General features: G+C 42.9%; 1 protein-coding gene across 1 annotated transcript in view; it reads right to left on the bottom strand.

The window, feature by feature from the left end:
• Positions 1–924: 924 nt before the first annotated feature.
• Positions 925–25,624, bottom strand: part of LOC122940622 (protein archease-like) — a 41,971-nt gene continuing 17,271 nt past the window's right edge. The window contains exons 2-3 of the mRNA XM_044297285.1: positions 23,336–23,502; positions 925–1,476 (exon numbers count right to left, since the gene is read on the bottom strand). Of these exons, the coding sequence (XP_044153220.1) occupies positions 978–1,476; positions 23,336–23,502 (666 nt within the window). The 3' untranslated portion in view covers positions 925–977. The remainder of the gene's footprint in view (positions 1,477–23,335; positions 23,503–25,624) is intronic.

Below are 25,624 nucleotides of genomic sequence, written 5' to 3'. Positions count from 1 at the left end.
ATAGAAACCCCCCATAAATGGCCCCATTTTAAAAACTACACCCCTCAAGGTATTCAAAACGGATTTTACTAACTTTGTTAACCTTTTAGGTGTCTCACGAGAATTAATGGAAAATAGAGATGAAATTTCTGAATTTCACTTTTTGGGCAGATTTTCCATTTTAATCCATTTTTTCCCAGTAACAAAGCAAGGGTTAACAGCCAAACAAAGCTTAATATTTATTGCCCTGATTCTGTAGTTTACAGAAACACCACATTTGTGGTCGTAAACTGCTGTACGGGCACACGGCAAGGCGCAGAAGGAAAGGAACGCCATATGGATTTTATTTTATTTTTCTCATTAAAAATAGATTTATTTCCAGTCTTCAGTGCAAACAGCAAGTGGTTTTAACGCCTTGCTATAAGGCTGGGTCTCCACATTCAGGCCTCCCCATGCAGCCCCAGTGGCTAAAACCAGGATGGGATCTCTTCGAAAAGGACACATAAAAGAAAGCCTAAATCATTTTATTTTTTTTATTTTTAAATCCACTCGTAGCTGCATCAGAAAACCCGAACGCGGACATCTGCCCCAAATATAGTCCTCTTAGGACAGATTCGCACCAGCGCTAGAAATTCCATTATAACGGAACCCTTTAAGAGGAATTCCGTTTTGCTCCATCCCAATACAGGTCCACAGGCACAAACAACAGCTCCGTCATACATGATGGGGGGAAAGAGATAAAAAAAAATTATATATATAATGGAACAGCCATTTGTGCCCATAGACATCCACCAGGACGGAGCAAAACGGAACTCCCAGCACCGGTGAGAACCTGCCGTTACTAGTACAGATTAATTTCCACCCCCATGCAAGCACCATATAGTTTCCTAAATCATGGTATATAAAAGTGTCCAGTGCAGAAGGTAAGGCATCCATCTCCATGGTTGTTCCGAGGAATCTCTGCCGTCTCTAATGATCGAGGAGAATTCTAGTAAACTTCAAATATCTATAATGACGAAAACCTCAGGCTTCTCTTCATCACAGATCTGCATGGCTGAATATGTAATGGCTTTCACTTCTGTGCCCTGTGGGTGCTTAGATAAACTAAATTCTTTTCCCCACCCAATAGAACGGATCTTGAAATTCATTCTGTCTATGTGTAGCACTTTCACCTCCCGAGGTATGAAGTACTGATCAGCACTGAACTTATAGAGCCACTCGTCTAGGAAGTTATACAGTAAAGAGAGCAAATCCCCCCCTTTAGCCTCCACGTCTACTGTATCTATAGGCGACACAGTCTCTATATCAGTCATGTAGCCGAACATAGCCTTGGCACATTGTTCAAATGCTTCCTCCAATGTTTCCCCCCAAGCATGTAGTTGTACGTCAGCAGTGTGGTCCAAATATTCATGCTTCTTCACCACAGCCGGGTACTTGGCTTTCACGGCAGTCTGCTCCTTCGTCACCCGCCATATGGATTTTTGAGGGCAGATTTCACTGTGATAATTTTAAGTTGCCATATCACATTTGAAGACCCCTAGAGTAGAAACTCCAAAAAAGTAACCCCATTTTGGAAACTACGGGATAAGGTGGCAGTTTTGTTGGTACTATTTTAGGGTACATATGATTTTTGGTTGCTCTATATTACACTTTTTGTGAGGCAAGGAAAGAATTTGCTGTTTTGGCACCGATTTTATTTTTTACAATGTTCATCAGGCAGGTTAGATGATGTGGTATTTTTATAAAGCAGGTTGTTATGGACGCGAAAAAACCAAATATGACTAGTTCAATTTGCATGAGTCACCTTGTTGACAGTTCTGCCTCCAGTAGTCCACAGCAATTTCTCTACTTCTATAATACATAGTAATACCTACAAAAATAGTTATTACTTTACATTCCCAATATGTCTACTTCATGGATCATTTTGGGAATGACATTTTATTTTTTGGTGATGTTACAAGGCTTAGAAGTTTAGAAACAAATCTTGAAATTTTTCAGAAATTTTCAAAATCTCACTTTTCAAGGACCAGTTCAGGTCTGAAGTCACTTTGTGAGGCTTACATAATAGAAACCACCCAAAAATAACCCCATTCTAGAAACTACACCCCTCAAGGTATTCAAAACTGATTTTACAAACTTTGTTAACCCTTTAGGTGTTCCACAAGAATTAATGGAAAATAGAGATACAATTTCAAAATTTCATTTTTTGGCAGGTTTTCCATTTTAATAATTTTTTTCAAGTTACAAAGCAAGGGTTAACAGCCAAACAAAACTTTATATTTATGGCTCTGATTCTGTAGTTTACAGAAACACCCCATATGTGGTCGTAAACCGCTGTACGGGCACACGGCAGGGCACAGAAGGAAAGGAATGCCGTACGGTTTTTAGAAGGCAGATTTTGCTGGACTGGTTTTTTGACACCATGTCCCATTTGAAGCCCCCCTGATGCACCCCTACAGTAGAAACTCAAAAAAGTGATCACATTTTGAAAACTACGGGATATGGTGCCAGTTTTATTGGTACTATTTTTGGGTACATATGATTTTTTTATTGCTCTATATTACGTTTTTTGTGATGCAAGGTAACAAAAAAATTGATGTTTTGGCACTTTTTTTTTTTTTTTTTACAGCGTTTACCTGAGGAATTAGGTCATGTAACTTTTTTCTAGAGCACGTAGTAATACCTAATATGTATACTTTTTCTTATTTATTTAAGTTTTACCCAATAATAGCATTTTTGAATAATGATATTTTAGTGTCTCATAGTCTGAGAGCCATAGCTTTTAGATTTTTTGACCGATTCTCTCAGGTAGGGTCTCATTTTTAGTGGGGTGAGGTGATGGTCTGACTGGTACTATTTTGGGAGCATACGCCTTTTTATCACTTGCTGTTGCAATTTTTGTGATGTAATGTGACCAAATTTGCTTTTTTTTACATTGTTTTTTTTTTCTTTTTTACGGTGTTCACCTGAGTGGTTAGTTCATGTGACATTTTTATAGAGCTGTTATACCTTATATGTATACTTTTTTATTTTTTTCACTTTAGGACAATAATAGCAGTTTTGAAGTAAAAAAAATAATAATCAGATTTTAGTGTCTCCATGTTCTGAGACCTATAGTTTTTTTTATTTTTTAGGCGATTGTCTTAGGTAGGGGCTAATTTTTTGCGGGATGAGGTGATGGTTTTATTGATACCATTTTGGGGGGCATACGCCTTTTTGATCGCTTGGTGTTGCACTTTTTGTGATGTAAGGTGCCAAAAATGGCTTTTTTACAGTTTTTATTAATTTTTTTATGGTATTTATCGGACAGGGTGGATCATGTGATATATTTATAGAGCCGGTCATTACGGACGCAGCGATACCTAATATGTGTGTTTTTTTTTTTTTTCTGGTTTTTATTATAAAATAAGGGGAAAGGGGCGGTTTTGTTTTCTTTTTTACTTTATTAATTTTATTACTTTATTAATTTTATTAAAAACCCTCTTTTTTTACTTTTTTTTACTTTACTTTATTTATGACATTCACTTTTGGGGGTCTGATCCCCTCTGCAATGCATTACAATACATCTGTATTGTAATGCATTGCCTGTTAATGTATGACACTGAGTCATACACTAACAGGTTGCCTAGGAGACGGGTCTGAGGCTGGATCTCCTCGGCTCCCATAGAAGGCAGTTCCCGATGCCGTGCAAGGCGTAACAGGGGTTAAGTCATGTGATATTTTTATACAGCAGTTTGCTATGGACGCCACAAAGCCTAATATGTCTACTTTATTTTATTTATTTAGACTTTACACAATAACAGCATCTGTGAAACAAAAAAATCATGTTTCAGTGTCTCCATATTCTAAGAGCCATAGTTTGGTTGTTTCAGCACAGTTTTTATTTAATTTTTTCTACAGCATTCAGGTGAGGGGGAGGCTCATGTGATATTTTTGTAGAGCCGGTAGTTACGGACACAGCAATACCCAATATCTCTGTTTGTTGGTTTTTTTCACAATTTTATGTTTTATTTTGGGAAAGCACTTTTTTTTTTTACTTGAAACTTTATATTTTTTTATTATGAAAAAAACTTTTTTAACCTTTTTATTTTTTTTTACTTTTTATTTTTGTCCCACTCTGGGGTCTGATCCCCACTGCAATGCATTACAATACATCCTTGCTAACAGCCTGCCTGTGAGACCCAGCCTAAGGGCTGCATCTCACAGGCTTCCGTAGAAGACAAGCTCCGATGCCTATGGAAGGTATAGGAGTGCCTTCTCTGCCATCGGGTCCCTGTCACTGCAGTGCGGGGACCTGATGGAGATGTGGAGGGCACCCATACCCTCCTCAAAGCCTTTGACCGCGGCATACAAGGGGTTAATACGCCGGCATCAGTGTTTTCACCGATGCCAGCGTATGCAGCAGGGGCCTGGCTGTCAGTAACTGCCGGGTCCATGTCGCTGATCAGGCGGAAGCAGCTCCTGCACCCGCCTGATCAGCCGTACATGCACGGCGGAGGTCCTCTACGGATTAACTGTTAACCCTCATCAAGCTGCACAATACCAAACCACAGCGTAAATTGGCTCAGTGAAGGTGGTGGTAAAGATGTATTTGTGTGTTATCAGATCTGATACCTCATAAAAGGACACAGACTGAGGAACCTCTCTAACTGGTCATGCATCACTATATATTTTTTGTCAGCGCAGCCCAATCCCTAAAATTTGTTATTATTTCCAATGAATGACAGTTCACCTTTTCTATCTATACTGACGTAACACAGTCCCATTGTCCCAGTAATGTCATCCCAAAGAAAATCTCTCAGTGCTCATAACCTGGAAACTCATAAATCGCTGTAGAGTCTTCTGACGACACTGGTTGATTTTTGTCCACGATACAGTTCTTTTATCACCAGATCACGAGTGCCGGTCTTTCCTTCTACATTGCATGTATTGGGACGTCTCCCCACTGACTCGTGCACCGCATCTATTCTAGCAGTGCCGACCCTCTTCCACATAAGATATATGTCATTAGCTGCTGTGTTTACGTCCAGTGTGATATCTGATTCTGCAACGGGCCCACTAGCCACACCTGGGGTATCCCTTATCCCTTAGGAGGTTTCTACGAAATTTGTCCCTCTTATAGAGCAAGTAAACGTGATGCCAGTTGCGGTTAAGCAGCGGAAGCTCCAGGCTCCCTTTGTAGATGGTAATGTTGGTACCTAGGGTAGGATTGCCAGAGTTGCCTCTGTAGATGTTATGTACACGTGTCACGGTGTTCGTACCTGGATATCTGTGGATCCCAGACATGGTGTAGTCCGAAGCAGTGCAAAAAGGGGTAGGTGAACTTGGATGGGGAATAGGTAGAATAAATGGAGTCCAGACTTTGTAGTAACGTTCAACAGTTGCTTTTACTTGGCATGAATTGGTAATCCAAACAGCTTCCAAACAATATCTTGGTCATCAGCAGGTATTGGCTTAACTTTGGCAGGCAAAAACTTATCTTCCTCTTCTGCTGGAACTTAGGTTTTGCTGTAGTCTGTCTCTTACTTTATCTTTAATCCTAGAAACTTCTTGTCCTGGCTTTGGAGTACCTCAAGCTCTAGCTTTAGCTTGGATGTGCCCAACCTCTAGTGATAAGGCTGGCGTAGGACTAACAGAACCTGTCCAGACAGAACCAGGCCTGCTGCCTTCCCCTAGCAGGGGTTAAGTCAGACAAGACTCTTCACACAACCTCTCCCCGCGAGGGGGTAGGGTAGACTAACCTACTGACTAAATAAACTCCTACCTCTCTAAAGAGGGCTGGGAGGAACCAGAAGGTTCTTCCCGAGAGAAACTATCTCTGCCAATGCTGCCGCCATCTGCTGGTGGACCAGGTAATTGCATGAACATAAACAGTTACATGAATAAATATGCACATTATTAGGAGATGACAAGAAGTACATTAGATAATATACATTAGCACATTGGAAATGGTAGGAGTGGTAATGGCACACCAGGACATTACAATTCCCAACGCCATCTCTTTATATGAGCCATGATGTCATCTAAGGATCTTTGTAGAGTTACGAAGATAAGACCTTCATTCAGATCTTCTGGGTCACAAAGCAAGCTTTGTCTGTTTTTAAGATACCGAAGTTCTGCCTGATTTTCACCTGTCCTCCATAATATACCACAGTCAAAAATGGGGGGGCACTAATATTTTTCACTACTTAATCATACTACTGAAAACAAACAAAATAAGTATATATAAATAAGATTACAATAGACGAGTATTGCGGTCTGCAGGGATACCTTTTTATTGTACTAACCTAATACTTAAAAGACAAGCTTTCTAGAGTTTTCCTTTCTTCCCCGGTATTGCTTCAGACCTGAGAAAGAGAGACACACTCTCCAAAACTTTTCTTTAGAGTTTAAAGCAGTTTCAGCATTATAATAAAATAATTTACTTACAAAAGATGCTATTCAGTCGTCTGCTGTGCCGTCCTCTGCTTGCTTCCGCGGATCTTCCCCTCCTTTCAGTCTCTCCTCAGTGCGCAGGCGCACTGTTATGGGGGATCTGTGGATGACACACTGTTATGAGGGATCTGTGGATGACACACTGTTATGGGGGGATCTGTGGATCACACTGTTAGGGGGGATCTGTGGATGACACACTGTTATGGGATATCTGTGGATGACACTATTATGGGGGATCTGTGGATGACACACTGTTATGGGGGATCTGTGGATGACACACTGTTATGGAGGATCTGTGGATGACACACTGTTATGGGGGATCTGTGGATGACACACTGTTATGAGGGATCTGTGGATGACACTATTATGGGGGATCTGTGGATGACACACTGTTATGGGGGATCTGTGGATGACACACTGTTATGGGGGATCTGTGGATGACACACTGTTATGGGGGATCTGTGGATGACACATTGTTATGGGGGATCTGTGGATGACACACTGTTATGGGGGATCTGTGGATGATACACTGTTATGGGGGATCTGTGGATGACACACTGTTATGGAGGATCTGTGGATGACACACTGTTATGGAGGATCTGTGGATGACACACTGTTATGGAGGATCTGTGGATGACACACGGTTATGGGGGATCTGTGGATGACACACTGTTATGGGGATCTGTGGATGACACACTGTTATGGGGGATCTGTGGATGACACACTGTTATGGGGGATCTGTGGATGACACACTGTTATGGGGGATCTGTGGATGACACACTGTTATGGGGGATCTGTGGATGACACACTGTTATGGGGATCTGTGGATGACACACTGTTATGGAGGATCTGTGGATGACACACTGTTATGGAGGATCTGTGGATGACACACTGTTATGGAGGATCTGTGGATGACACACTGTTATGGTGGATCTGTGGATGACACACTGTTATGGTGGATCTATGGATGACAAACTGTTATGGGGGATCTGTGGATGACACACTGTTATGGGGGATCTGTGGATGACACAGTGTTATGGTGGATCTGTGGATGACACACTGTTATGGGGGATCTGTGGATGACACACTGTTATGGGGGATCTGTGGATGACACACTGTTATGGGGGATCTGTGGATGACACACTGTTATGGGGGATCTGTGGATCACACTGTTAGGGGGAATCTGTGGATGACACACTCACTGTTATGAGGGCTCTGTGGATGACATTGTTAGGGGGGCTCTGTGGATGACATTGTTAGGTGGGCTCTATGGATGACACACTGTTATGGGGGATCTGTGGATGACACACTGTTATGGAGGATCTGTGGATGACACACTGTTATGGGGGATCTGTGGATGACACACTGTTATGAGGGATCTGTGGATGACACTGTTATGGGGGATCTGTGGATGACGCACTGTTATGGAGGATCTGTGGATGACACACTGTTATGGGGGATCTGTGGATGACACACTGTTATGGGGGATCTGTGGATGATACACTGTTATGGGGGATCTGTGGATGACACACTGTTATGGAGGATCTGTGGATGACACACTGTTATGGAGGATCTGTGGATGACACACTGTTATGGAGGATCTGTGGATGACACACTGTTATGGAGGATCTGTGGATGACACACTGTTATGGGGGATCTGTGGATGACACACTGTTATGGGGGATCTGTGGATGACACACTGTTATGGGGGATCTGTGGATGACACACTGTTATGGGGGATCTGTGGATGACACACTGTTATGGGGGATCTGTGGATGACACACTGTTATGGGGGATCTGTGGATGACACACTGTTATGGGGGATCTGTGGATGACACACTGTTATAGGGGATCTGTGGATGACACACTGTTATGGAGGATCTGTGGATGACACACTGTTATGGAGGATCTGTGGATGACACACTGTTATGGAGGATCTGTGGATGACACACTGTTATGGTGGATCTGTGGATGACACACTGTTATGGGGATCTGTGGATGACACACTGTTATGGGGGATCTGTGGATGACACACTGTTATGGGGGATCTGTGGATGACACAGTGTTATGGGGGATCTGTGGGTGACACACTGTTATGGAGGATCTGTGGATGACACACTGTTATGGGGGATCTGTGGATGACACACTGTTATGAGGGATCTGTGGGTGACACACTGTTATGGAGGATCTGTGGATGACACACTGTTATGGGGGATCTGTGGATGACACACTGTTATGAGGGATCTGTGGATGACACACTGTTATGGGGGATCTGTGGAGGACACACTGCTATGGGGGATCTGTGGATGACACACTGTTATGGGGGATCTGTGGATCACACTGTTAGGGGGAATCTGTGGATCACACTGTTAGGGGGAATCTGTGGATGACACATTGTTATGGGGGAATCTGTGGATGACACACTGTTATGGGGGAATCTGTGGATCACACTGTTATGGGGGAATCTGTGGATCACACTGTTATGGGGGAATCTGTGGATCACACTGTTATGGGGAATCTGTGGATCACACTGTTATGGGGATCTGTGGATCACACTGTTAGGGGGAATCTGTGGATGACACACTCACTGTTATGAGGGCTCTGTGGATGACATTGTTAGGGGGGCTCTGTGGATGACATTGTTAGGTGGGCTCTATGGATGACACACTGTTATGGGGGATCTGTGGATGACACACTGTTATGGGGGATCTGTGGATGACACACTGTTATGGGGGATCTGTGGATGAGATATGACTAAGGAGGGCTATTAGGGGACATTATACAGGGGTAATATAACTAAGGGGTATCAGGGTACATTATACAGGGGTAATATAACTGAGGAGGGCTATCAAGGACATTATACAGGGGCAATATAAGTTATATTACCCCTGTATAATGTCCCCTGATAGCCCTCCTCATTTATAGTACCCCTATATAATAATGTCCCCTGATACCCCTTAGTTATATTACCCCTGTATAATAAGGTACACTGATACCCCTTAGTTATATTACCCTGAGCTGTATAATTTAACCTGATACCCCTCAGGTATATTATATAACTGAGGGGTATCAGGGGACATTATACAGGGGTAATATAACTATCAGGGGACATTATACAGGGGGTAATATAACTAAGGGCTATCTAACTGAGGAGGGCTATCAGGGACATAATATAGGGGTGAGGGGTAAGATAAGTTATATTACCCCTGCATAATGCCTGATAGTAGCCGAGACCTCCTCAGTTATATTACCCCTCATGTACCCTGATACCCCTAGTTATATTACCCCCTGTATAATTTACCCTGATACCCCTCAGATATATTATATAACTGAGGGGTACCAGGGTAATACAGGGGACAACAGAGGAGGCATAGCACTGTGGGACAGGGGGGGGTACATACTTCTTTTTTTATATGCCCTTACCTCACCAGCTAGCAGGCGCGCGGGGCACGCAGATGCAGCGTGACGTGACGTCACCTCAGCCTGCGCCGCACAGCGCGCACCGTACGGCTCCCTCTCTGCTTCCACTGGGTCTGAGACTCCGCCCTCCTATGTGAATACTAGCCGCCGCCCGCCGGCAACCCACAGCCAGGTATTGCAAATTAAATGACAGTGCGGCATCAGCCAGCATAACAGACAGAGGAATCAGCGGGGGGCAGTGAGCACAGTGGTGACAAACTTATTAGGGTGTGCCCAGGCACACCTGGCACACCCCGGGCGCACGCCTATGCTCTCATCTCAGTCTCTCTTTGCTGTACAATTAATTTCTCAAGGACATTTTTGAAGTCCTTCTCCCTCTCAGAAGCCTCAAGCAACGGCTCAACTTGGTGATTATTGTGGACACCAGCAAGGCAGTAGGTGGCATCTTCAAAGCAGTTATATTTCAGAGCTTCATTGTGGATGGAACATTTCAGATCCTTGGCATTCCCAAAAGTCTCAATGGGAGCTGTTAACGTATTTATCTGACTTGCTGTGCAACTTAAGGTGCATTTGTAAAGCTTGTGTAAGTGAAGCTTTATACCATATACACGACTTTACTGCAGGAGATGACAGGTGGACACAATATGTGCAGAAAATATCTGTGTCCACTTTGCCATTCAGGAGACTCTTATTTGCCACTACTAGGTTGTGGGCTTCAGTTGTCCATGACATAAGTTTTTTTTCCCACGACATGGTGTTGCAGGCCTTTCATACACATCCAGAATGGTGGAGTAGGTATTTTCAGGTTCCATAATAGATATATCAATGGTGTTAAGCTCTCTCGACCGAACTGGTGATTCTTGTTTTATCTGCTTCGTGGGGGTTTGTATGTAGGACAAATCTGCATGTTGTCAAAGCTCTGAACTGATGTGCCCCAGAGCACAGGTACATTATAACAAGAAAACTAAGGACAAGGAAGTAAGTCCATTCCAGAAGATGAGATACTTAGTGATGAGCGGCAGGGGCAATATTCGAATTCGTGATATTTCACAAATATTTTGTAGAATATTCGTCATATATTCGTGAATTCGAGATTATATTCTTGATTGCGAAAATCAGCAATGTATTATTCGCCTAATGCACACGAAATACTGGCATGGGCCACTTATGATACATTTTTCAAGCTGGTATAAGTTAGCACTTGTCGACAAGTCATCGACAGCCTCCAACGGTCTGTCAATGCTGCAGCAGCGCTTGCAATTGCCAGCTCACTCAACGTTCAACATGTTGGCCAGGCTTTGTGAGCAGCAGAGGGCAGAAGTGGAATACCAGCTGCAACATGGTCGTCACCTTATCATTCAGCTTCTGCTCTTCACAAGCAATGAGTGGGCATGGATGTCTGACCTCTGTTAGGTTTTACTCAACTTTGAGGAATCAACACAGATGGTGAGCGGCGATGCCGCCATTATCAGCGTAACCATCCCACTTCTGTGTCTACTGAAACTCTCGCTGCTCACAATGAAGGCTGACACTTTACATGAGGAAGAGGTGGAAATGGGGGAAGACAGTACACAGGATGATAGCCAGACCACCCTCAGTTCGTCTTCTCATCACGAATTGGATGATTATGAGGAGGAGCAGAAGACGGTTGCCTCCGCTACAGAAGGTAGTACCCATAGCAGGTTTATTCCATCTGTTCAGCCTGGATGGGCCGAAGAGAAGGAAGAGGATGAGGAGATTGAGAGTCACCCTACTGATGACGATAGCGAAGTCTTGTCTGTTGGGACTCTGGCACACAAGGCTGACTTTATGTTATGCTGCCTTTCCCGTGACCCTCGCATTATACGCATTTTGGCCAACACCGATTACTGGTTGTTCACCCTTCTCGACCCCCGCTACAAAAAGAACTTCTCATATCTCATTCCTGTGGTGGAGAGGACAAGCAAAATGGTGCAATACCAGAAGGTCCTTGTGGAAAAACTGCTCCAAAAATTTCCAGCTGACAACGCTGGCAGAGACAAGGGTACACACAGCAGTTCCAACAGAGGCAGGGCAACACTCTCCAAAGCCTGGGACAGTTTCATGACACCCCGCCAGCACCCTCACCCTGATGCGCGGCCTAGTGTCACAAGGAGGGAAAAGTTTTGGAAGATGGTGAAGAAGTACGTAGCAGACCGTGTCAGCGTCCTCAATGATTCCTCTGTGCCTTACAACTACTGGGTGTCCAAGCTGGACACGTGGCACGAACTTGCGCTCTACGCCTTGGAGGTGCTGACCTGCCCTGTTGCCAGCATTTTGTCAGATCGGGTATTTAGTGCTGCTGGGGGCATTATAACAGATAAGCGCATCCGCCTGTCAACTGGAAATGCTGACCGGTTGACTCATATAAAAATGAACAAGGCCTGGATTGCCCCTGACTTCTCTGCTCCACCAGAGGAAAGCGGCTGAACATAAAGGCACTTTAAATGTGTTGTTTAGAATGTACTGAATACGCTGTATTCTCATGCACCCCTTCCACCACAAAAAAGGGTATATGGTTCAATCTTCCTTTTCTCGTCCTCGTCCTCCTCCATCATATCAACATGCTTATTAGGATGCCCTTGCTCCTAATGTTTTCTAGGGTCAGCTCAGCAGCAGGCCCTCAACCATAATGTGTTAGAGGGTCACCAGCAGGCCATCAATCATAATTTATGTGTAATAAAGTGGTGTATTGAAGTGCCAGTTCCTTGCAATTTTTGGCAGCCCTTTCACTTAGTGCATAGGCTTTATGAGTGTGAGTCCCACTGCCTGAACAATTGTACCACAATGTGAATGAGGCCCTCCATTATGTGATATACAGGTTGTATCGGAGTGCCTCTTCCTTGTAATTTCTGGCAGCACTTGCACCTTATATACAAGTAAATATACAGGAAAGAATGTTTCCTAACAATGTTTCCTCTAAAATCGATTTTATCTTCGGTTTTGTGCGTATTATTGTCAGTCTGTAATAGTGGCGTACTACTCGGACAACATCGTTCCCAGCAGCGACCTGGGAGTACAAGATGCATCCAGACATCCTCCCCCTGCTGTTCCCGAACCATTTCGGTGGTGTTTCCATCAATTTCTGACCTTTTCCTATGAACCAGACACCCTCCCCTCTTCAGAGCTTGGGGTGCCTGGTTTAATGCTCGGGTTCTCCCATTGACTTCCATTGTGCTCGGGTGCTCTGTAGAGCACCTGAGCATCCCAAAGTGTTTTACTCGAGCACCCGAGAAGTTTTGTGCTCGATCAACACTAATTAGCATGTTTTTTAAAATTATTCTGTTGAACCACAATTCAAAAGCAATTTCTGATTTTCAGTGAATTACTTTTGTCAGTTTTGAGTCATTTCAGTGACCATTGTGGTGCCAATAATTCTGTCCATGTATGTAGAGGGCTATACTTTATATAGGGGGTGCATATCCTCTGTATATAATGGGCATTACTATGGAGTACAGCATAATGTATATATAGAGACATGGACATTATTTATGGGGGTGCAGTGTATATAATAAGACATAGATATTACTATGAGGGTACAGTATGGAGGTCCAGTAAAGTGTATATAATAAGACATAGATATTACTATGGGGGGATAGTGTACATAATGACACAGACATTACTTTGGAGGTACAGTGCAGTCTATTTAATAAGACATCACTGAAGACAAGGGACATGGTTTTAATCATCTGTGGTGCACAGATTCCTAGATTCACTATGTGACAGGCATTTTGGAGATTGGGAAGGATTGAATGTCTGCTAGGTTTGCTTTGGTCGGGTGTTTTAAAGATGTCTGGCAAGCTACCAAAAAAGGAGCATAACATACGATGCACTTGACCTACTAAGAATTCGATGTAATGAAGCTTTCCATCTCCTGGTATTAGGACAGGCCGGACCACTATTAAACCCCTGAGTTTAAAGCTAATGTTTCTTTAAAAAAAAAAAATTTCAAAAGAATCTGAAATCCAGCCCAGGCTGATGTAGTTGAATAACACATGATTGCAACAAAGGCAATTGTTATTTAACAATGACTTTGGCTCAAGATTTAAAAGAAGGGTTGTCCTCTCTGTAAACCACATTTCTGTCCATGTTCCTGCTAGGAGTTCATTGTCATGGGTCTTCTTGCTTTGGAATAGTCCCTTACACACACCTGGCCAGTTTTTTTTTGCCTTTAGGAACCTCTGTGATAAAACTGCTGCTAGGAAAGCAAAAACATGACAGGGCCATCCATTGAGGTGGACATCTATGACAATTTATTAATCCTAAAGCCCACCAATGAAAGGCATTACAAACACGTGGACTCCTGATGATGCCACAGCCCTGGGTTTTATAGTTGGTGTGACATTAAATGCACGTTCAGCAGAATTCTCTTATGTCATTTACTAATCCAGCAGTCTTCAATAATTCTGAATTGTGGAGATAAGCAGTCAGAAGATTCAGGCCATTCAGCCATTTTCATTGGGCTGACTGTACTTCATAGAAACGTCTCTATGGCCATCTGTTCATCTGGAATGCTTTTCTTCAGTGCACCAGTTACATGCTTTGGCACACCCATTTTCTAGGACATTTATTTCAACCATCTAACAATGTCTTGTTCTGTCATGGTCATGTATGATGGGAAGCTGCCTGTCAGATCTTCATGCGCTGGTATGTACAGCCAGCACATATTGGATATTATGTCCTCAACTACTCCTCTTCCAGTTTCTGTGGCTGCAGCAACCCAGGGGACATATTTCACATTTGGCAGCCATGCCCAGAGTAGAACATTTTGGTGCAAGGTCTTATTCACAGCATCTTCCATGCTATTTTCCACAAGGACTCCTGGGTTGCTTTGCTTCACCATAAGGTTACAGCCTTTGAAACAAACCCAAATCCGCCTACACACCTTCAGACTTGTAAACCATAGTCCACCTGGAAGAAAAGAGAAGTTCTCCTACCCAAATTGAAGGCCAGAATGGATAAATTGTCATTAACAAAAAGTCACTAGGATTATTAGTCAAACAATTGGCAATCTTGGGTAAACTAGGCCAACGGCAATATACAGTCGTGGCCAAAAGTTTTGAGAATTACATAAATATTGGAAAAGTTGCTGCTTAAGTTTTTATAATAGCAATTTGCATATACTCCAGAATGTTATGAAGAGTGATCAGATGAATTGCATAGTCCTTCTTTGCCATATAAATTAACTTAATCCCCAAAAAAACTTTCCACTACATTTCATTGCTGTCATTAAAGGACCTTCTGAGATCATTTCAGTAATCGTCTTGTTAACTCAGGTGAGAATGTTGACGAGCACAAGGCTGGAGATCATTATGTCAGGCTGATTGGGTTAAAATGGCAGACTTGACCTGTTAAAAGGAGGGTGATGCTTGAAATCATTGTTCTTCCATTGTTAACCATGGTGACCTGCAAAGAAACACGTGCAGCCATCATTGCGTTGCATAAAAATGGCTTCACAGACAAGGATATTGTAGCTACTAAGATTGCACCTCAATCAACAATTTATAGGATCATCAAGAACTTCAAGGAAAGAGGTTCAATTCTTGTTAAGAAGGCTTCAGGGCGTCCAAGAAAGTCCAGCAAGCGCCAGGATCGTCTCCTAAAGAGGATTCAGCTGCGGGATCGGAGTGCCACCAGTGCAGAGCTTGCTCAGGAATGGCAGCAGGCAGGTGTGAGCGCATCTGCACGCACAGTGAGGCCAAGACTTTTGGAAGATGGCCTGGTGTCAAGAAGGGCAGCAAAGAAGCCACTTCTCTCCAAAAAAACATCAGGGACAGATTGATCTTTTGCAGAGAATATGGTGAATGGACTGTGAGGACTGGGGAAAAGTCATATTCTCTGATGAAGCCTCTTTCCGATTGTTTGGGGCATCAGGAAAAAGGCTTGTCCGGAGAAGAAAAGGTGAGCACTACCATCAGTCCTGTGTCATGCCAACAGTAAAGCATCCTGAGACCATTCATGTGTGGGGTTGCTTCTCATCCAAGGGAGTGGGCTCACTCGCAATTTTGCCCCAAAACACAGCCATGAATAAAGAATGGAACCAAAACACCCTCCAACAGCAACTTCTTCCAACAATCCAACAACAGTTTGGTGAAGAACATTGCATTTTCCAGCACGATGGAGCACCGTGCCATAAGGCAAAAGTGATAACTAAGTGGCTCGGGGACCAAAACGTTGACATTTTGGGTCCATGGCCTGGAAACTCCCCAGATCATAATCCCATTGAGAACTTGTGGTCATCCTCAAGAGGCGGGTGGACAAACAAAAACCCACTAATTCTGACAAACTCCAAGAAGTGATTATGAAAGAATGGGTTGCTATCAGTCAGGAATTGGCCCAGAAGATGATTGAGAGCATGCCCAGTCGGATTGCAGAGGTCCTGAAAAAGAAGGGCCAACACTGCAAATACGGACTCTTTGCATAAATGTCATGTAATTGTTGATAAAAGCCTTTGAAACGTATGAAGTGCGAGTAATTATATTTCACTGCATCACAGAAACAACTGAAACAAAGATCTAAAAGCAGTTTAGCATCAAACTTTGTAAAAACTAATATTTGTGTCATTCTCAAAAATTTTGGCCACGACTATATATATATATATATATATATATATATATACACTCACCTAAAGAATTATTAGGAACACCATACTAATTGGACCCCCTTTTGCCTTCAGAACTGCCTTAATTCTACGTGGCATTGATTCAACAAGGTGCTGACAGCCTTCTTTAGAAATGTTGGCCCATATTGATAGGCTAGCATCTTGCAGTTGATGGAGATTTGAGGGATGCACATCCAGGACACGAAGCTCCCGTTCCACCACATCCCAAAGATGCTCTATTGGGTTGAGATCTGGTGACTGTGGGGCCATTTTAGTACAGTAAACTCATTGTCATGTTCAAGAAACCAATTTGAAATGATTCGAGCTTTGTGACATGGTGCATTATCCTGATGGAAGTAGCCATCAGAGGATGGGTACATGGTGGTCATGAAGGGATGGACATGGTCAGAAACAATGCTCGGGTAGCACGGGGCATTTAAACGATGGCCAATTGGCACTAAGGGGCCTAAAGTGTGCCCAGAAAACATCCCCCACACCATTACACCACCACCACCAGCCTGTACAGTGGTAACAAGACATGATGGATACATGTTCTCATTCTGTTTACGCCAAATTTGGACTCTACTATTTGAATGTCCCAACAGAAATCGAGACTCATCAGACCAGGCAACATTTTTCCAGTCTTCAACAGTCCAATTTTGGTGAGCTCGTGCAAAGTGTAGCCTCTTTTTCCTATTTGTAGTGGAGATGAGTGGTACCCGGTGGGGTCTTCTGCTGTTGTAGCCCACCTTTCTTTCCCATTCTGACATTCAATTTGGAGTTCAGGAGATTGTCTTGACCAGGACCACAACCCTACATGCATTGAAGCAACTGCCATGTGATTGGTTGACTAGATAATCGCATTAATGAGAAATAGAACAGGTGTTCCTAATAATTCTTTAGATGAGTGTATACATATACCACCTTCACAGCCAACTTCACAGTGATTACTGGCACCTCTCTGCTTCTTCACATTCACACCTGCTTGTCTTCACCCGCTTTGGTGTGCTCCTAGGTTTACTTTTGGGCATCTGTCTTATTTATTTATTTATTTATTTCAAGGCCAGAATCTCTCAGCTTCAGGCAGCTGCTGCAAAGGCTGTCAATATCAGAAATGAATCAAAGATCAAATTGATATCCACACCCCATCCCCAGCTATGTGTGGATTTGATTGCAGAAACTTTCCACAGCGTGTGAATGTTTTTTTTTTGTTTGTTTTTTAAATACTATAAATGCAGTGGATTTTTTGTGTGCAGTTTTCGCTGCATGCAGTGTTTGTTCGGCTGATAATTATATCTACATTCAACTCTTTCAGGACAAGGACTTTTTTTTTCATATATACAGGTCCTTCTCAAAAAATTAGCATATTGTGATAAAGTTAATTATTTTCTGTAATGTACTGATAAACATTAGACTTTCATATATTTTAGATTCATTACACACCAACTGAAGTAGTTCAAGCCTTTTATTGTTTTAATATTGATGATTTTGGCATACAGCTCATAAAAACCCCAAATTCCTATCTCAAAAAATTAGCATATCATGAAAAGGTTCTCTAAACGAGCTATTAACCTAATCATCTGAATCAACTAATTAACTCTAAACACCTGCAAAAGATTCCTGAGGCTTTTAAAAACTCCCAGCCTGGTTCATTACTCAAAACCGCAATCATGGGTAAGACTGCCGACCTGACTGCTGTCCAGAAGGCCATCATTGACACCCTCAAGCAAGAGGGTAAGACACAGAAAGAAATTTCTGAACGAATAGGCTGTTCCCAGAGTGCTGTATGAAGGCACCTCAGTGGGAAGTCTGTGGGAAGGAAAAAGTGTGGCAGAAAACGCTGCACAACGAGAAGAGGTGACCGGACCCTGGGGAAGATTGTGGAGAAGGACCGATTCCAGACCTTGGGGGACCTGCGGAAGTAGTGGACTGAGTCTGGAGTAGAAACATCCAGAGCCACCGTGTACAGGCGTGTGCAGGAAATGGGCTACAGGTGCCGCATTCCCCAGGTCAAGCCACTTTTGAACCAGAAACAGCGGCAGAAGCGCCTGACCTGGGCTACAGAGAAGCAGCACTGGACTGTTGCTCAGTGGTCCAAAGTACTTTTTTCGGATGAAAGCAAATTTTGCATGTCATTCGGAAATCAAGGTGCCAGAGTCTGGAGAAAGACTGGGGAGAGGGAAATGCCACAATGCCTGAAGTCCAGTGTCAAGTACCCACAGTCAGTGATGGTCTGGGGTGCCATGTCAGCTGCTGGTGTTGGTCCACTGTGTTTTATCAAGGGCAGGGTCAATGCAGCTAGCTATCAGGAGATTTTGGAGCACTTCATGCTTCCATATGCTGAAAAGCTTTATGGAGATGAAGATTTCATTTTTCAGCACGACCTGGCACCTGCTCACAGCGCCAAAACCACTGGTAAATGGTTTACTGACCATGGTATCACTGTGCTCAATTGGCCTGCCAACTCTCCTGACCTGAACCCCATAGAGAATCTGTGGGATATTGGAAAGAGAAAGTTGAGAGACGCAAGACCCAACACTCTGGATAAGCTTAAGGCTGCTATCGAAGCATCCTGGGCCTCCATAACACCTCAGCAGTGCCACAGGCTCATTGCCTCCATGCCACGCCGCATTGAAGCAGTCATTTCTGCAAAAGGATTCCTGACCAAGTATTGAGTGCAGAACTGAACATAATTATTTGAAGGTTGACTTTTTTTGTATTAAAAACACTTTTCTTTTATTGGTCGGATGAAATATGCTAATTTTTTGAGATAGGAAATTTGGGTTTTCATGAGCTGTATGCCAAAATCATCAATATTAAAACAATAAAAGGCTTGAACTACTTCAGTTGTGTGTAATGAATCTAAAATATATGAAAGTCTAATGTTTATCAGTACATTACAGGAAATAATGAACTTTAACACAATATGCTAATTTTTTGAGAAGGACCTGTATTTTTTTCCTTTTTCTGTTCACATATAGCCATGTAGGGGCTTGATTTTTGTAAGACAAGTTGTATTTTTTTAATGGCGCTGTTTATTTTACCATAGTTTGTATTTGAAAACAGGAAAAAAATTCTTTGCGTGGTAAATTGGGAAAAACTGCCAATTCCACCAAGGCTTTTTGGGTTTTATTTTTAAAGAGGACCTTAAAGAGGGATAATAATAAGTGCAGTGAGATCCCCGGGCGCCGCTCTCCATGTCTGTATACTTAGTTCACATTGTCAGGATCGGTGAAAGGTCCTCTTTAATAAAAAGCTTTTTTTAAACTTTTTTTTTCTGTATTTTTTGTATTCAGCCATAACTTTTGTATATTTTTGCCTACAGAGCTGTGTGAGGGCTTGTATTTTCCGTGGTTAAGTTTGTGTTCACTGTTTAGTTTTAGCATCAGTACTTTAAATAAATGATCCGTCTTTTTTTGTGCATCAGTTATGATCCTGCATGCAGGACTTTTTCTCTGTTTACAAATAACTGATCTCTGACCGAACTGACACAAACTGATGCTCAAAATAAAGGATCCATTTCTTTGCGTGTTTTTTTTTTTTTTTTCCTGTTCTTCTGACGGATCTGAAGAAAGGAAAGCTAAACGGTGATCTGGACTCAGCCTGAGGGCTCATTTACACGACCGTGGTTTGGTTCCGCATCCACGGCATGGTCGTGTGAACAAGCCCTAAACTGTAGTCTTTTAGTGGTACAATTTTGGAGTACATACAACTTTTTGATTACTTTATATTCAATTTTCTAGGGGGGTACAAGGAGACCAAAACACATTTTTAGTATATTTTTTTTTTCCGTTACGGTGTACACCGCAGAGGAAAAAATATTTTTTTATATTTTAATATCAGACATTTTCAGAATTTTAAGATTGGGAAAGGGGTAAATTGAATTTTTATTATTTTTGTGTTTCTTACATTTAAAACATGTTGTTTTTTACTTTCCTGCTGTACTTCAGCAACTAGCATATATGTTAAAAACCATAGTAATCACTTTAACATATTACAGGGAACATAATTAAAGAGGTTCTCTGGGAATTTAGAAAATAAAATGACTGAAAATACTTAAATATTACTTTATTATGAATATATTCCCAAATTTCTTTCTTTAGTTATAATGGCTCCTTTTGTCTGGGGAGGAACTATTGGGAGAAATAAAATGTCCGCCATCCTAATACTACACACAAAACCTGTCCTAATCACACAGCAGGACAAGTTACTTCACAACACTGAGGTAAAGAGCTGCCTCATCCACCTCTCTGCTCTGCTTGTCAGAGATTATGGTCCTGAATACCCTTTAATATGATCTTTAGCTGAATCTCTGTAGGAATGGAGTTCATGAGGAGACATGAAGTACAGAGAGGAGGTCGGGGTAATGAGCAGCAGGACTTGTATGCATTCTCCATTACCACAGCTCCACATTACCACAGTCTGTCCTGTCCATTGTCTCTATACTTCATGTCTCCTCATGAACTCTATTCTTTCTTAATTCCCGGAGAACCCCATTAAGGAGAACTGAGGATCATGGGGAGAACTCTAACCAATCCATTTTTCTCCTTTCAGCTATCAGAGATCAGCCCATCACTGGAAGTCGCACATTTGGACTTACTCTTTAAGAATCGTCAAGATTTATCTTGGAGATGATACAGTGATGCTCGTACAGGCACACAGGTTAATTCTTTATGAGACGGGCTGGAAGAAATGTCTTGTTTTTCTCTGTGGTTGCAGTAATATTAGGTGTATATCGGGAATCTTCTCCTCCTTTGAAGTGTCTGCAGGCACAATGATTGCTCAGGAGGACCATCTGCTGTAGTTTTCTGCTAAGTAGGTCATTATCAGCAAATTATTTATTGTTTGCAAACACCTTTCTTCCTCAGACAGAACTGGTTTTCTTACTGCGGTCTATCTGCCTCCATAGCTTACCATGTGAAGATTCCATTTTGCATTTTAATTCCTCACCATTTTCTTACTATATACCTGTTAGTGAAGAGACATTTACTATTTACATTCAGAAGCTGAAAAACTGCTATCGTTATCGTGACTAACACATCGCAGGGCTCTTCACAGTGTGTCAGCCCTCTCTTATAATAAGCCCTACGCCTGTCAGAGAGAGGTGCCTGCGAGAGGCAAGCCTGCGAGAGAGGTGCGGCCATGGCTGGTGCCATCTCCACTGTTATCAGTGGGGTTGTCCGCTTTCTGCATAAATGTCAGAAATGCCATACATTGATGTCTGATGGAAAAATAAACTGCTACATTGCTTTGGGCCTAACCTCAGCCCGCATGGAGAGGTCATGGGTACTAGACACAAGCAGCAGCACCCATGTCTTCCAGGATGTGTGTTGTATCCTATTATGGACAGGTGCTGAAAGCAGTCAGTGCAAATGCAGATAACGCTTTGGATATCCTGTATCTAAGTCTGAGCTGAAGGCTTTAAGGGCCCTTAAAATAGAGGACACATCTTGGGAAGCTATGGACACCATGGCTTTTTAATATCGGTACCCATAGTGATGCATAGCTGAACCAATGTTGGAGGTGCACTACTCCATTGCACATCAGTGTTTGGCATTTCTAAAATTTATGTAGAAAGCAGACAACCCTTTTAAGTGGGGAGAACCTGTGCAGGACTCCCCACAAGAACTGCACTGATACCAAATAAGAGGTCATGGAAAGAACGTGGAGGTGTGCGAGGGGGGGGGGTGGACACTAGGCACTTCTGTCCTGGGTTGCAAAACATTCCAGATCCATTTTAATTGCTATTATGGGGCCCCATACCTTTTGATGTAGTGATGTAGGCCACTAGCCAGAACTGATTAGACGCAAACACACGGAGACTCTGTTCTTGGTCCCCATGAGAGCCAAGATGGCTGACAAGAATCCACAATGAGAGAGGGCACAGAAGCACATTCGGATCTTCATGTGTGACTAGACATTGACCTTAATTTATCAACCAAGGCTTTACATCAGTGCTTTAAAGAAGCATTCCAGGATTATTTTTTTCTTTGCCTAGATAGGCCAACATTAAAGAAGAAATCAGAGGCTCTCGTATATACCGACTTCATCTGATGTTCAATTTGTGAGTTGTCAGCCATCTTGATTCCTTCTCCCCCTCAGATATGGTTACATAAATCCTACATTTCCCATCATGCCCGGCTTTGCAGAGGAGACTCACTACACTGTACTGCTCGGAGTCCTACTGTCCCCTCTATGCAAGGTCTCTATGTTCTCCTAGGTGATGAAGCCTACGCATGTCTGCCCTCTCCGCCCTGTCTTCTCTCTCTCCCTTGTCAGCTCTTACATGAAGGGAGACCAATGTGAAGTTACATCTCTTAGGGTTCTCTTCTATAATTCTTCACTTCGGAGTAGTCTGATCTTTGGGTGAAGGGACGCTGGGAAAGATTTCTACAATGCAGAGTGATCATTCTCGAAGTCTGAGGCCAATATTCATCATCTGCAGAATTAATAAAGGAAGCGGCGATTGCACCCTCGTTAATATGTCAACCCAGTGGCTTTATATCCTTGATTGCACTTTAATTATCCCCACTTGGTATAATCAACTGCAGAGCCGAGTCTGGCCCAGTTGATTCATCGGATCTCTTTGTCCTTGCTTTGGCTGGGAGGATGGGGGAGGCGAAGAAAAAAAATGAGAAGACGAAGGCATTATCATGTGAAGTCTGTAAATAAACAAATCCATCTCGGTACAAGTTAGTCTTGAGGTCTGGTCGCATAATTCACTGTCAGTTCAGCAGATTACAAACTTCACTCAGAGTAAATGCAATAAAGGGAAGACGCGGAGAACGCAGCAAGGCAGGATTAGGGGACAGCACTGCCACTTAACGACTGCAATCCTGCCTCAGTAATGGAAGGTTCACTGCGCAGAGAGACGGGTCTTACCGAGTCAGAACCGAGACCGCTTCATATGATTTAGATGTATTCCAGGTGACATGTAGAGGGTAGACGTCCGGAATCACACCAGGGATGGGATGTGACACCCAGGATAATTGGAGCAGCTGCTGCTGCAGGCGTTTCGGCTTCTGAGATCGAATAGAGGATTCATTGGGCTGAAAAGATTTGTAAGGAGACTCCAGGTCGGGAAAATGTCATCTCAAGGTCTTCTGCTGCAGAAGGAGGATTGTACCAAACAGTTTTTTATATTTTTATTTTGTACATTCAGATAAATATCCTGAGTGATATTACCATAGATGGTCAAAATTTATAGCGCTGGGTAGTAATGTATACTGTCAGGGTAAAAAGAACAGAATACAGAAACATTACCTTGGTGTAAGACGATCTTAGACTCACAATTATTTGAACAGTTTATGTGGATTGCTTAAAGGGGTTGTGCAGCCTGTTTGCATTAATGACCTATCCTAAATAAATACGTCATCAATATCTGATCAGCAAGGGTCCGACCCCCAGTACCCCCACCGATTAACTGTTTGAAAAGAAGGCGGCGCTCCATGCGAGCACTACTTCCTCTTCATTACACTGCACATCGTCTCGGAAGTGCAGGGTAACGACAAGTGCTCGCTCCCTCTTCAAACAGCTGACTGGAAGGGGTACTGGGTGTCAGACCCCCGCCAATCAGATATTGATGACCTATCCTGAGCTAATCAATATAGACTGCTTGCACAACCTCTAAGTGTTCAACCCCTGAGTGAGTTTCTCAAGTAACTGGACTTCAAAAGTGTTCCTCCTCAGAGTAGGCTTCACATCCCCAAGTCGGCTTCAAAAGAGTTCAGTGGGATTTACATCCCTAAATGGACTTCACAAGTGTTCCATCCCTACGTGGGCTTCACAAGTGGTTCTATCCCTACGTGGGCTTCACAAGTGGTCTATCCATAAAAGGATCTCAAAAGTGTTGTATCCGTGGACCTCAAGTGTTCTACACCTATGTGGGCCTCACAAGTGTTCTAAACCTACTTGGGCTTCACAAGTGTTACATCCATGAATGGATCTCACAAGTGTTGTATCCCTACGTGGGCCTCACAAGTGTTCAATCCTTACGTAGGCTTCACAAGTGCTCTATCCAGGGGTGGACACAGTCTGCAAAGGGCCCCTGTGCAAAGGATGCACATGGGCCCCCCACTCCCAAACCACACATACACATATAAACATATATGTGTAAATAAAAAACATCTTGTGAATATGTTTACAATACGTATATGTATTCTTTTCATACTAGGTCCCGCCTCTAACTTTGCCCAAAGCATAACTATACACACCCAGTCCCCTTAATGCCCCCACATAGTAATTATTACCCCTTTGTGCAAGTACATAGTAGTTATGTCCAGATATGTGCCCCCTCACAGAAGTGATGGTCAGATATGTGCCCCCTCACAGTAGTAATGGTCAGATATGCGCCCCTTCACAGGAAGTAAAAAAAATATAGTCCCTTATGATCACAGTTCAGCCGCTGGCGCTCGACAGCAGTAGCAGGATATAGTGTCACACGTTGCTCTGCTGGTCTGTGTAGGAGGAGGAGCACAGCAGATTCCCGGCCGCACCGCTCCTTCTCATACACAGACCGGCAGTGTGATGGGTGACACTACATCCTGCTACTGCTGTGGATCCAGGTCCATATTTAGATTTGATGCTGCCCTAGGCACTTTAGTGCCAGCTTTCTCCCCCCAATGAAGTCCATAGCTGATGGTAAAATGCAACCTAGGCCTTCAGCTATCCCTCAGGACTCCCTCATACACTTGGACAATTAAAGGACCGACCTGTTACATGTGCGCTCGGCAGCTGAAGGCATCTGTGTGGGTCCCATGTTCTTATGTGCCTGCAGTAGACCTAAGTAGGTCTCATAAATGGTTAATCCCTAAGAGAGCTTCACCACTGTTCTACTGCCATGAGGGCTTAACATCATTAACTGGGCTTTACAAGTGTTTTACCACCTCATAGGCTTCACAAGTGTTCCATCCCTAAGGGGCTTCATAAGTGTGCCCCATTCCTAAGTAAGCTTAATAAAATGTGCCATCCCTAGGTTGGCCTTACAAGTGTGTCATCTGTTAGTGGGCCTAAAAATAATTGCACTAACACAATGGATGCAAAAATTATATATAGATTAATTACTGATTATTTATCACATCGTGCAGGATTTTTTTTATCCTTTTCAGTGTTGTTTATAAAAAGTTGAAGCAAAGGTTGAATTGGACTTCACAAATGTCCCATTCCTAAGTG

The sequence above is a fragment of the Bufo gargarizans genome, chromosome 6 (genome assembly GCF_014858855.1).
Source record: "Bufo gargarizans isolate SCDJY-AF-19 chromosome 6, ASM1485885v1, whole genome shotgun sequence".
Taxonomy (NCBI): domain Eukaryota; kingdom Metazoa; phylum Chordata; class Amphibia; order Anura; family Bufonidae; genus Bufo; species Bufo gargarizans.
Note: the sequence above shows the minus strand (reverse complement) of the source record. Positions and strands in the feature narration are given on the sequence as shown.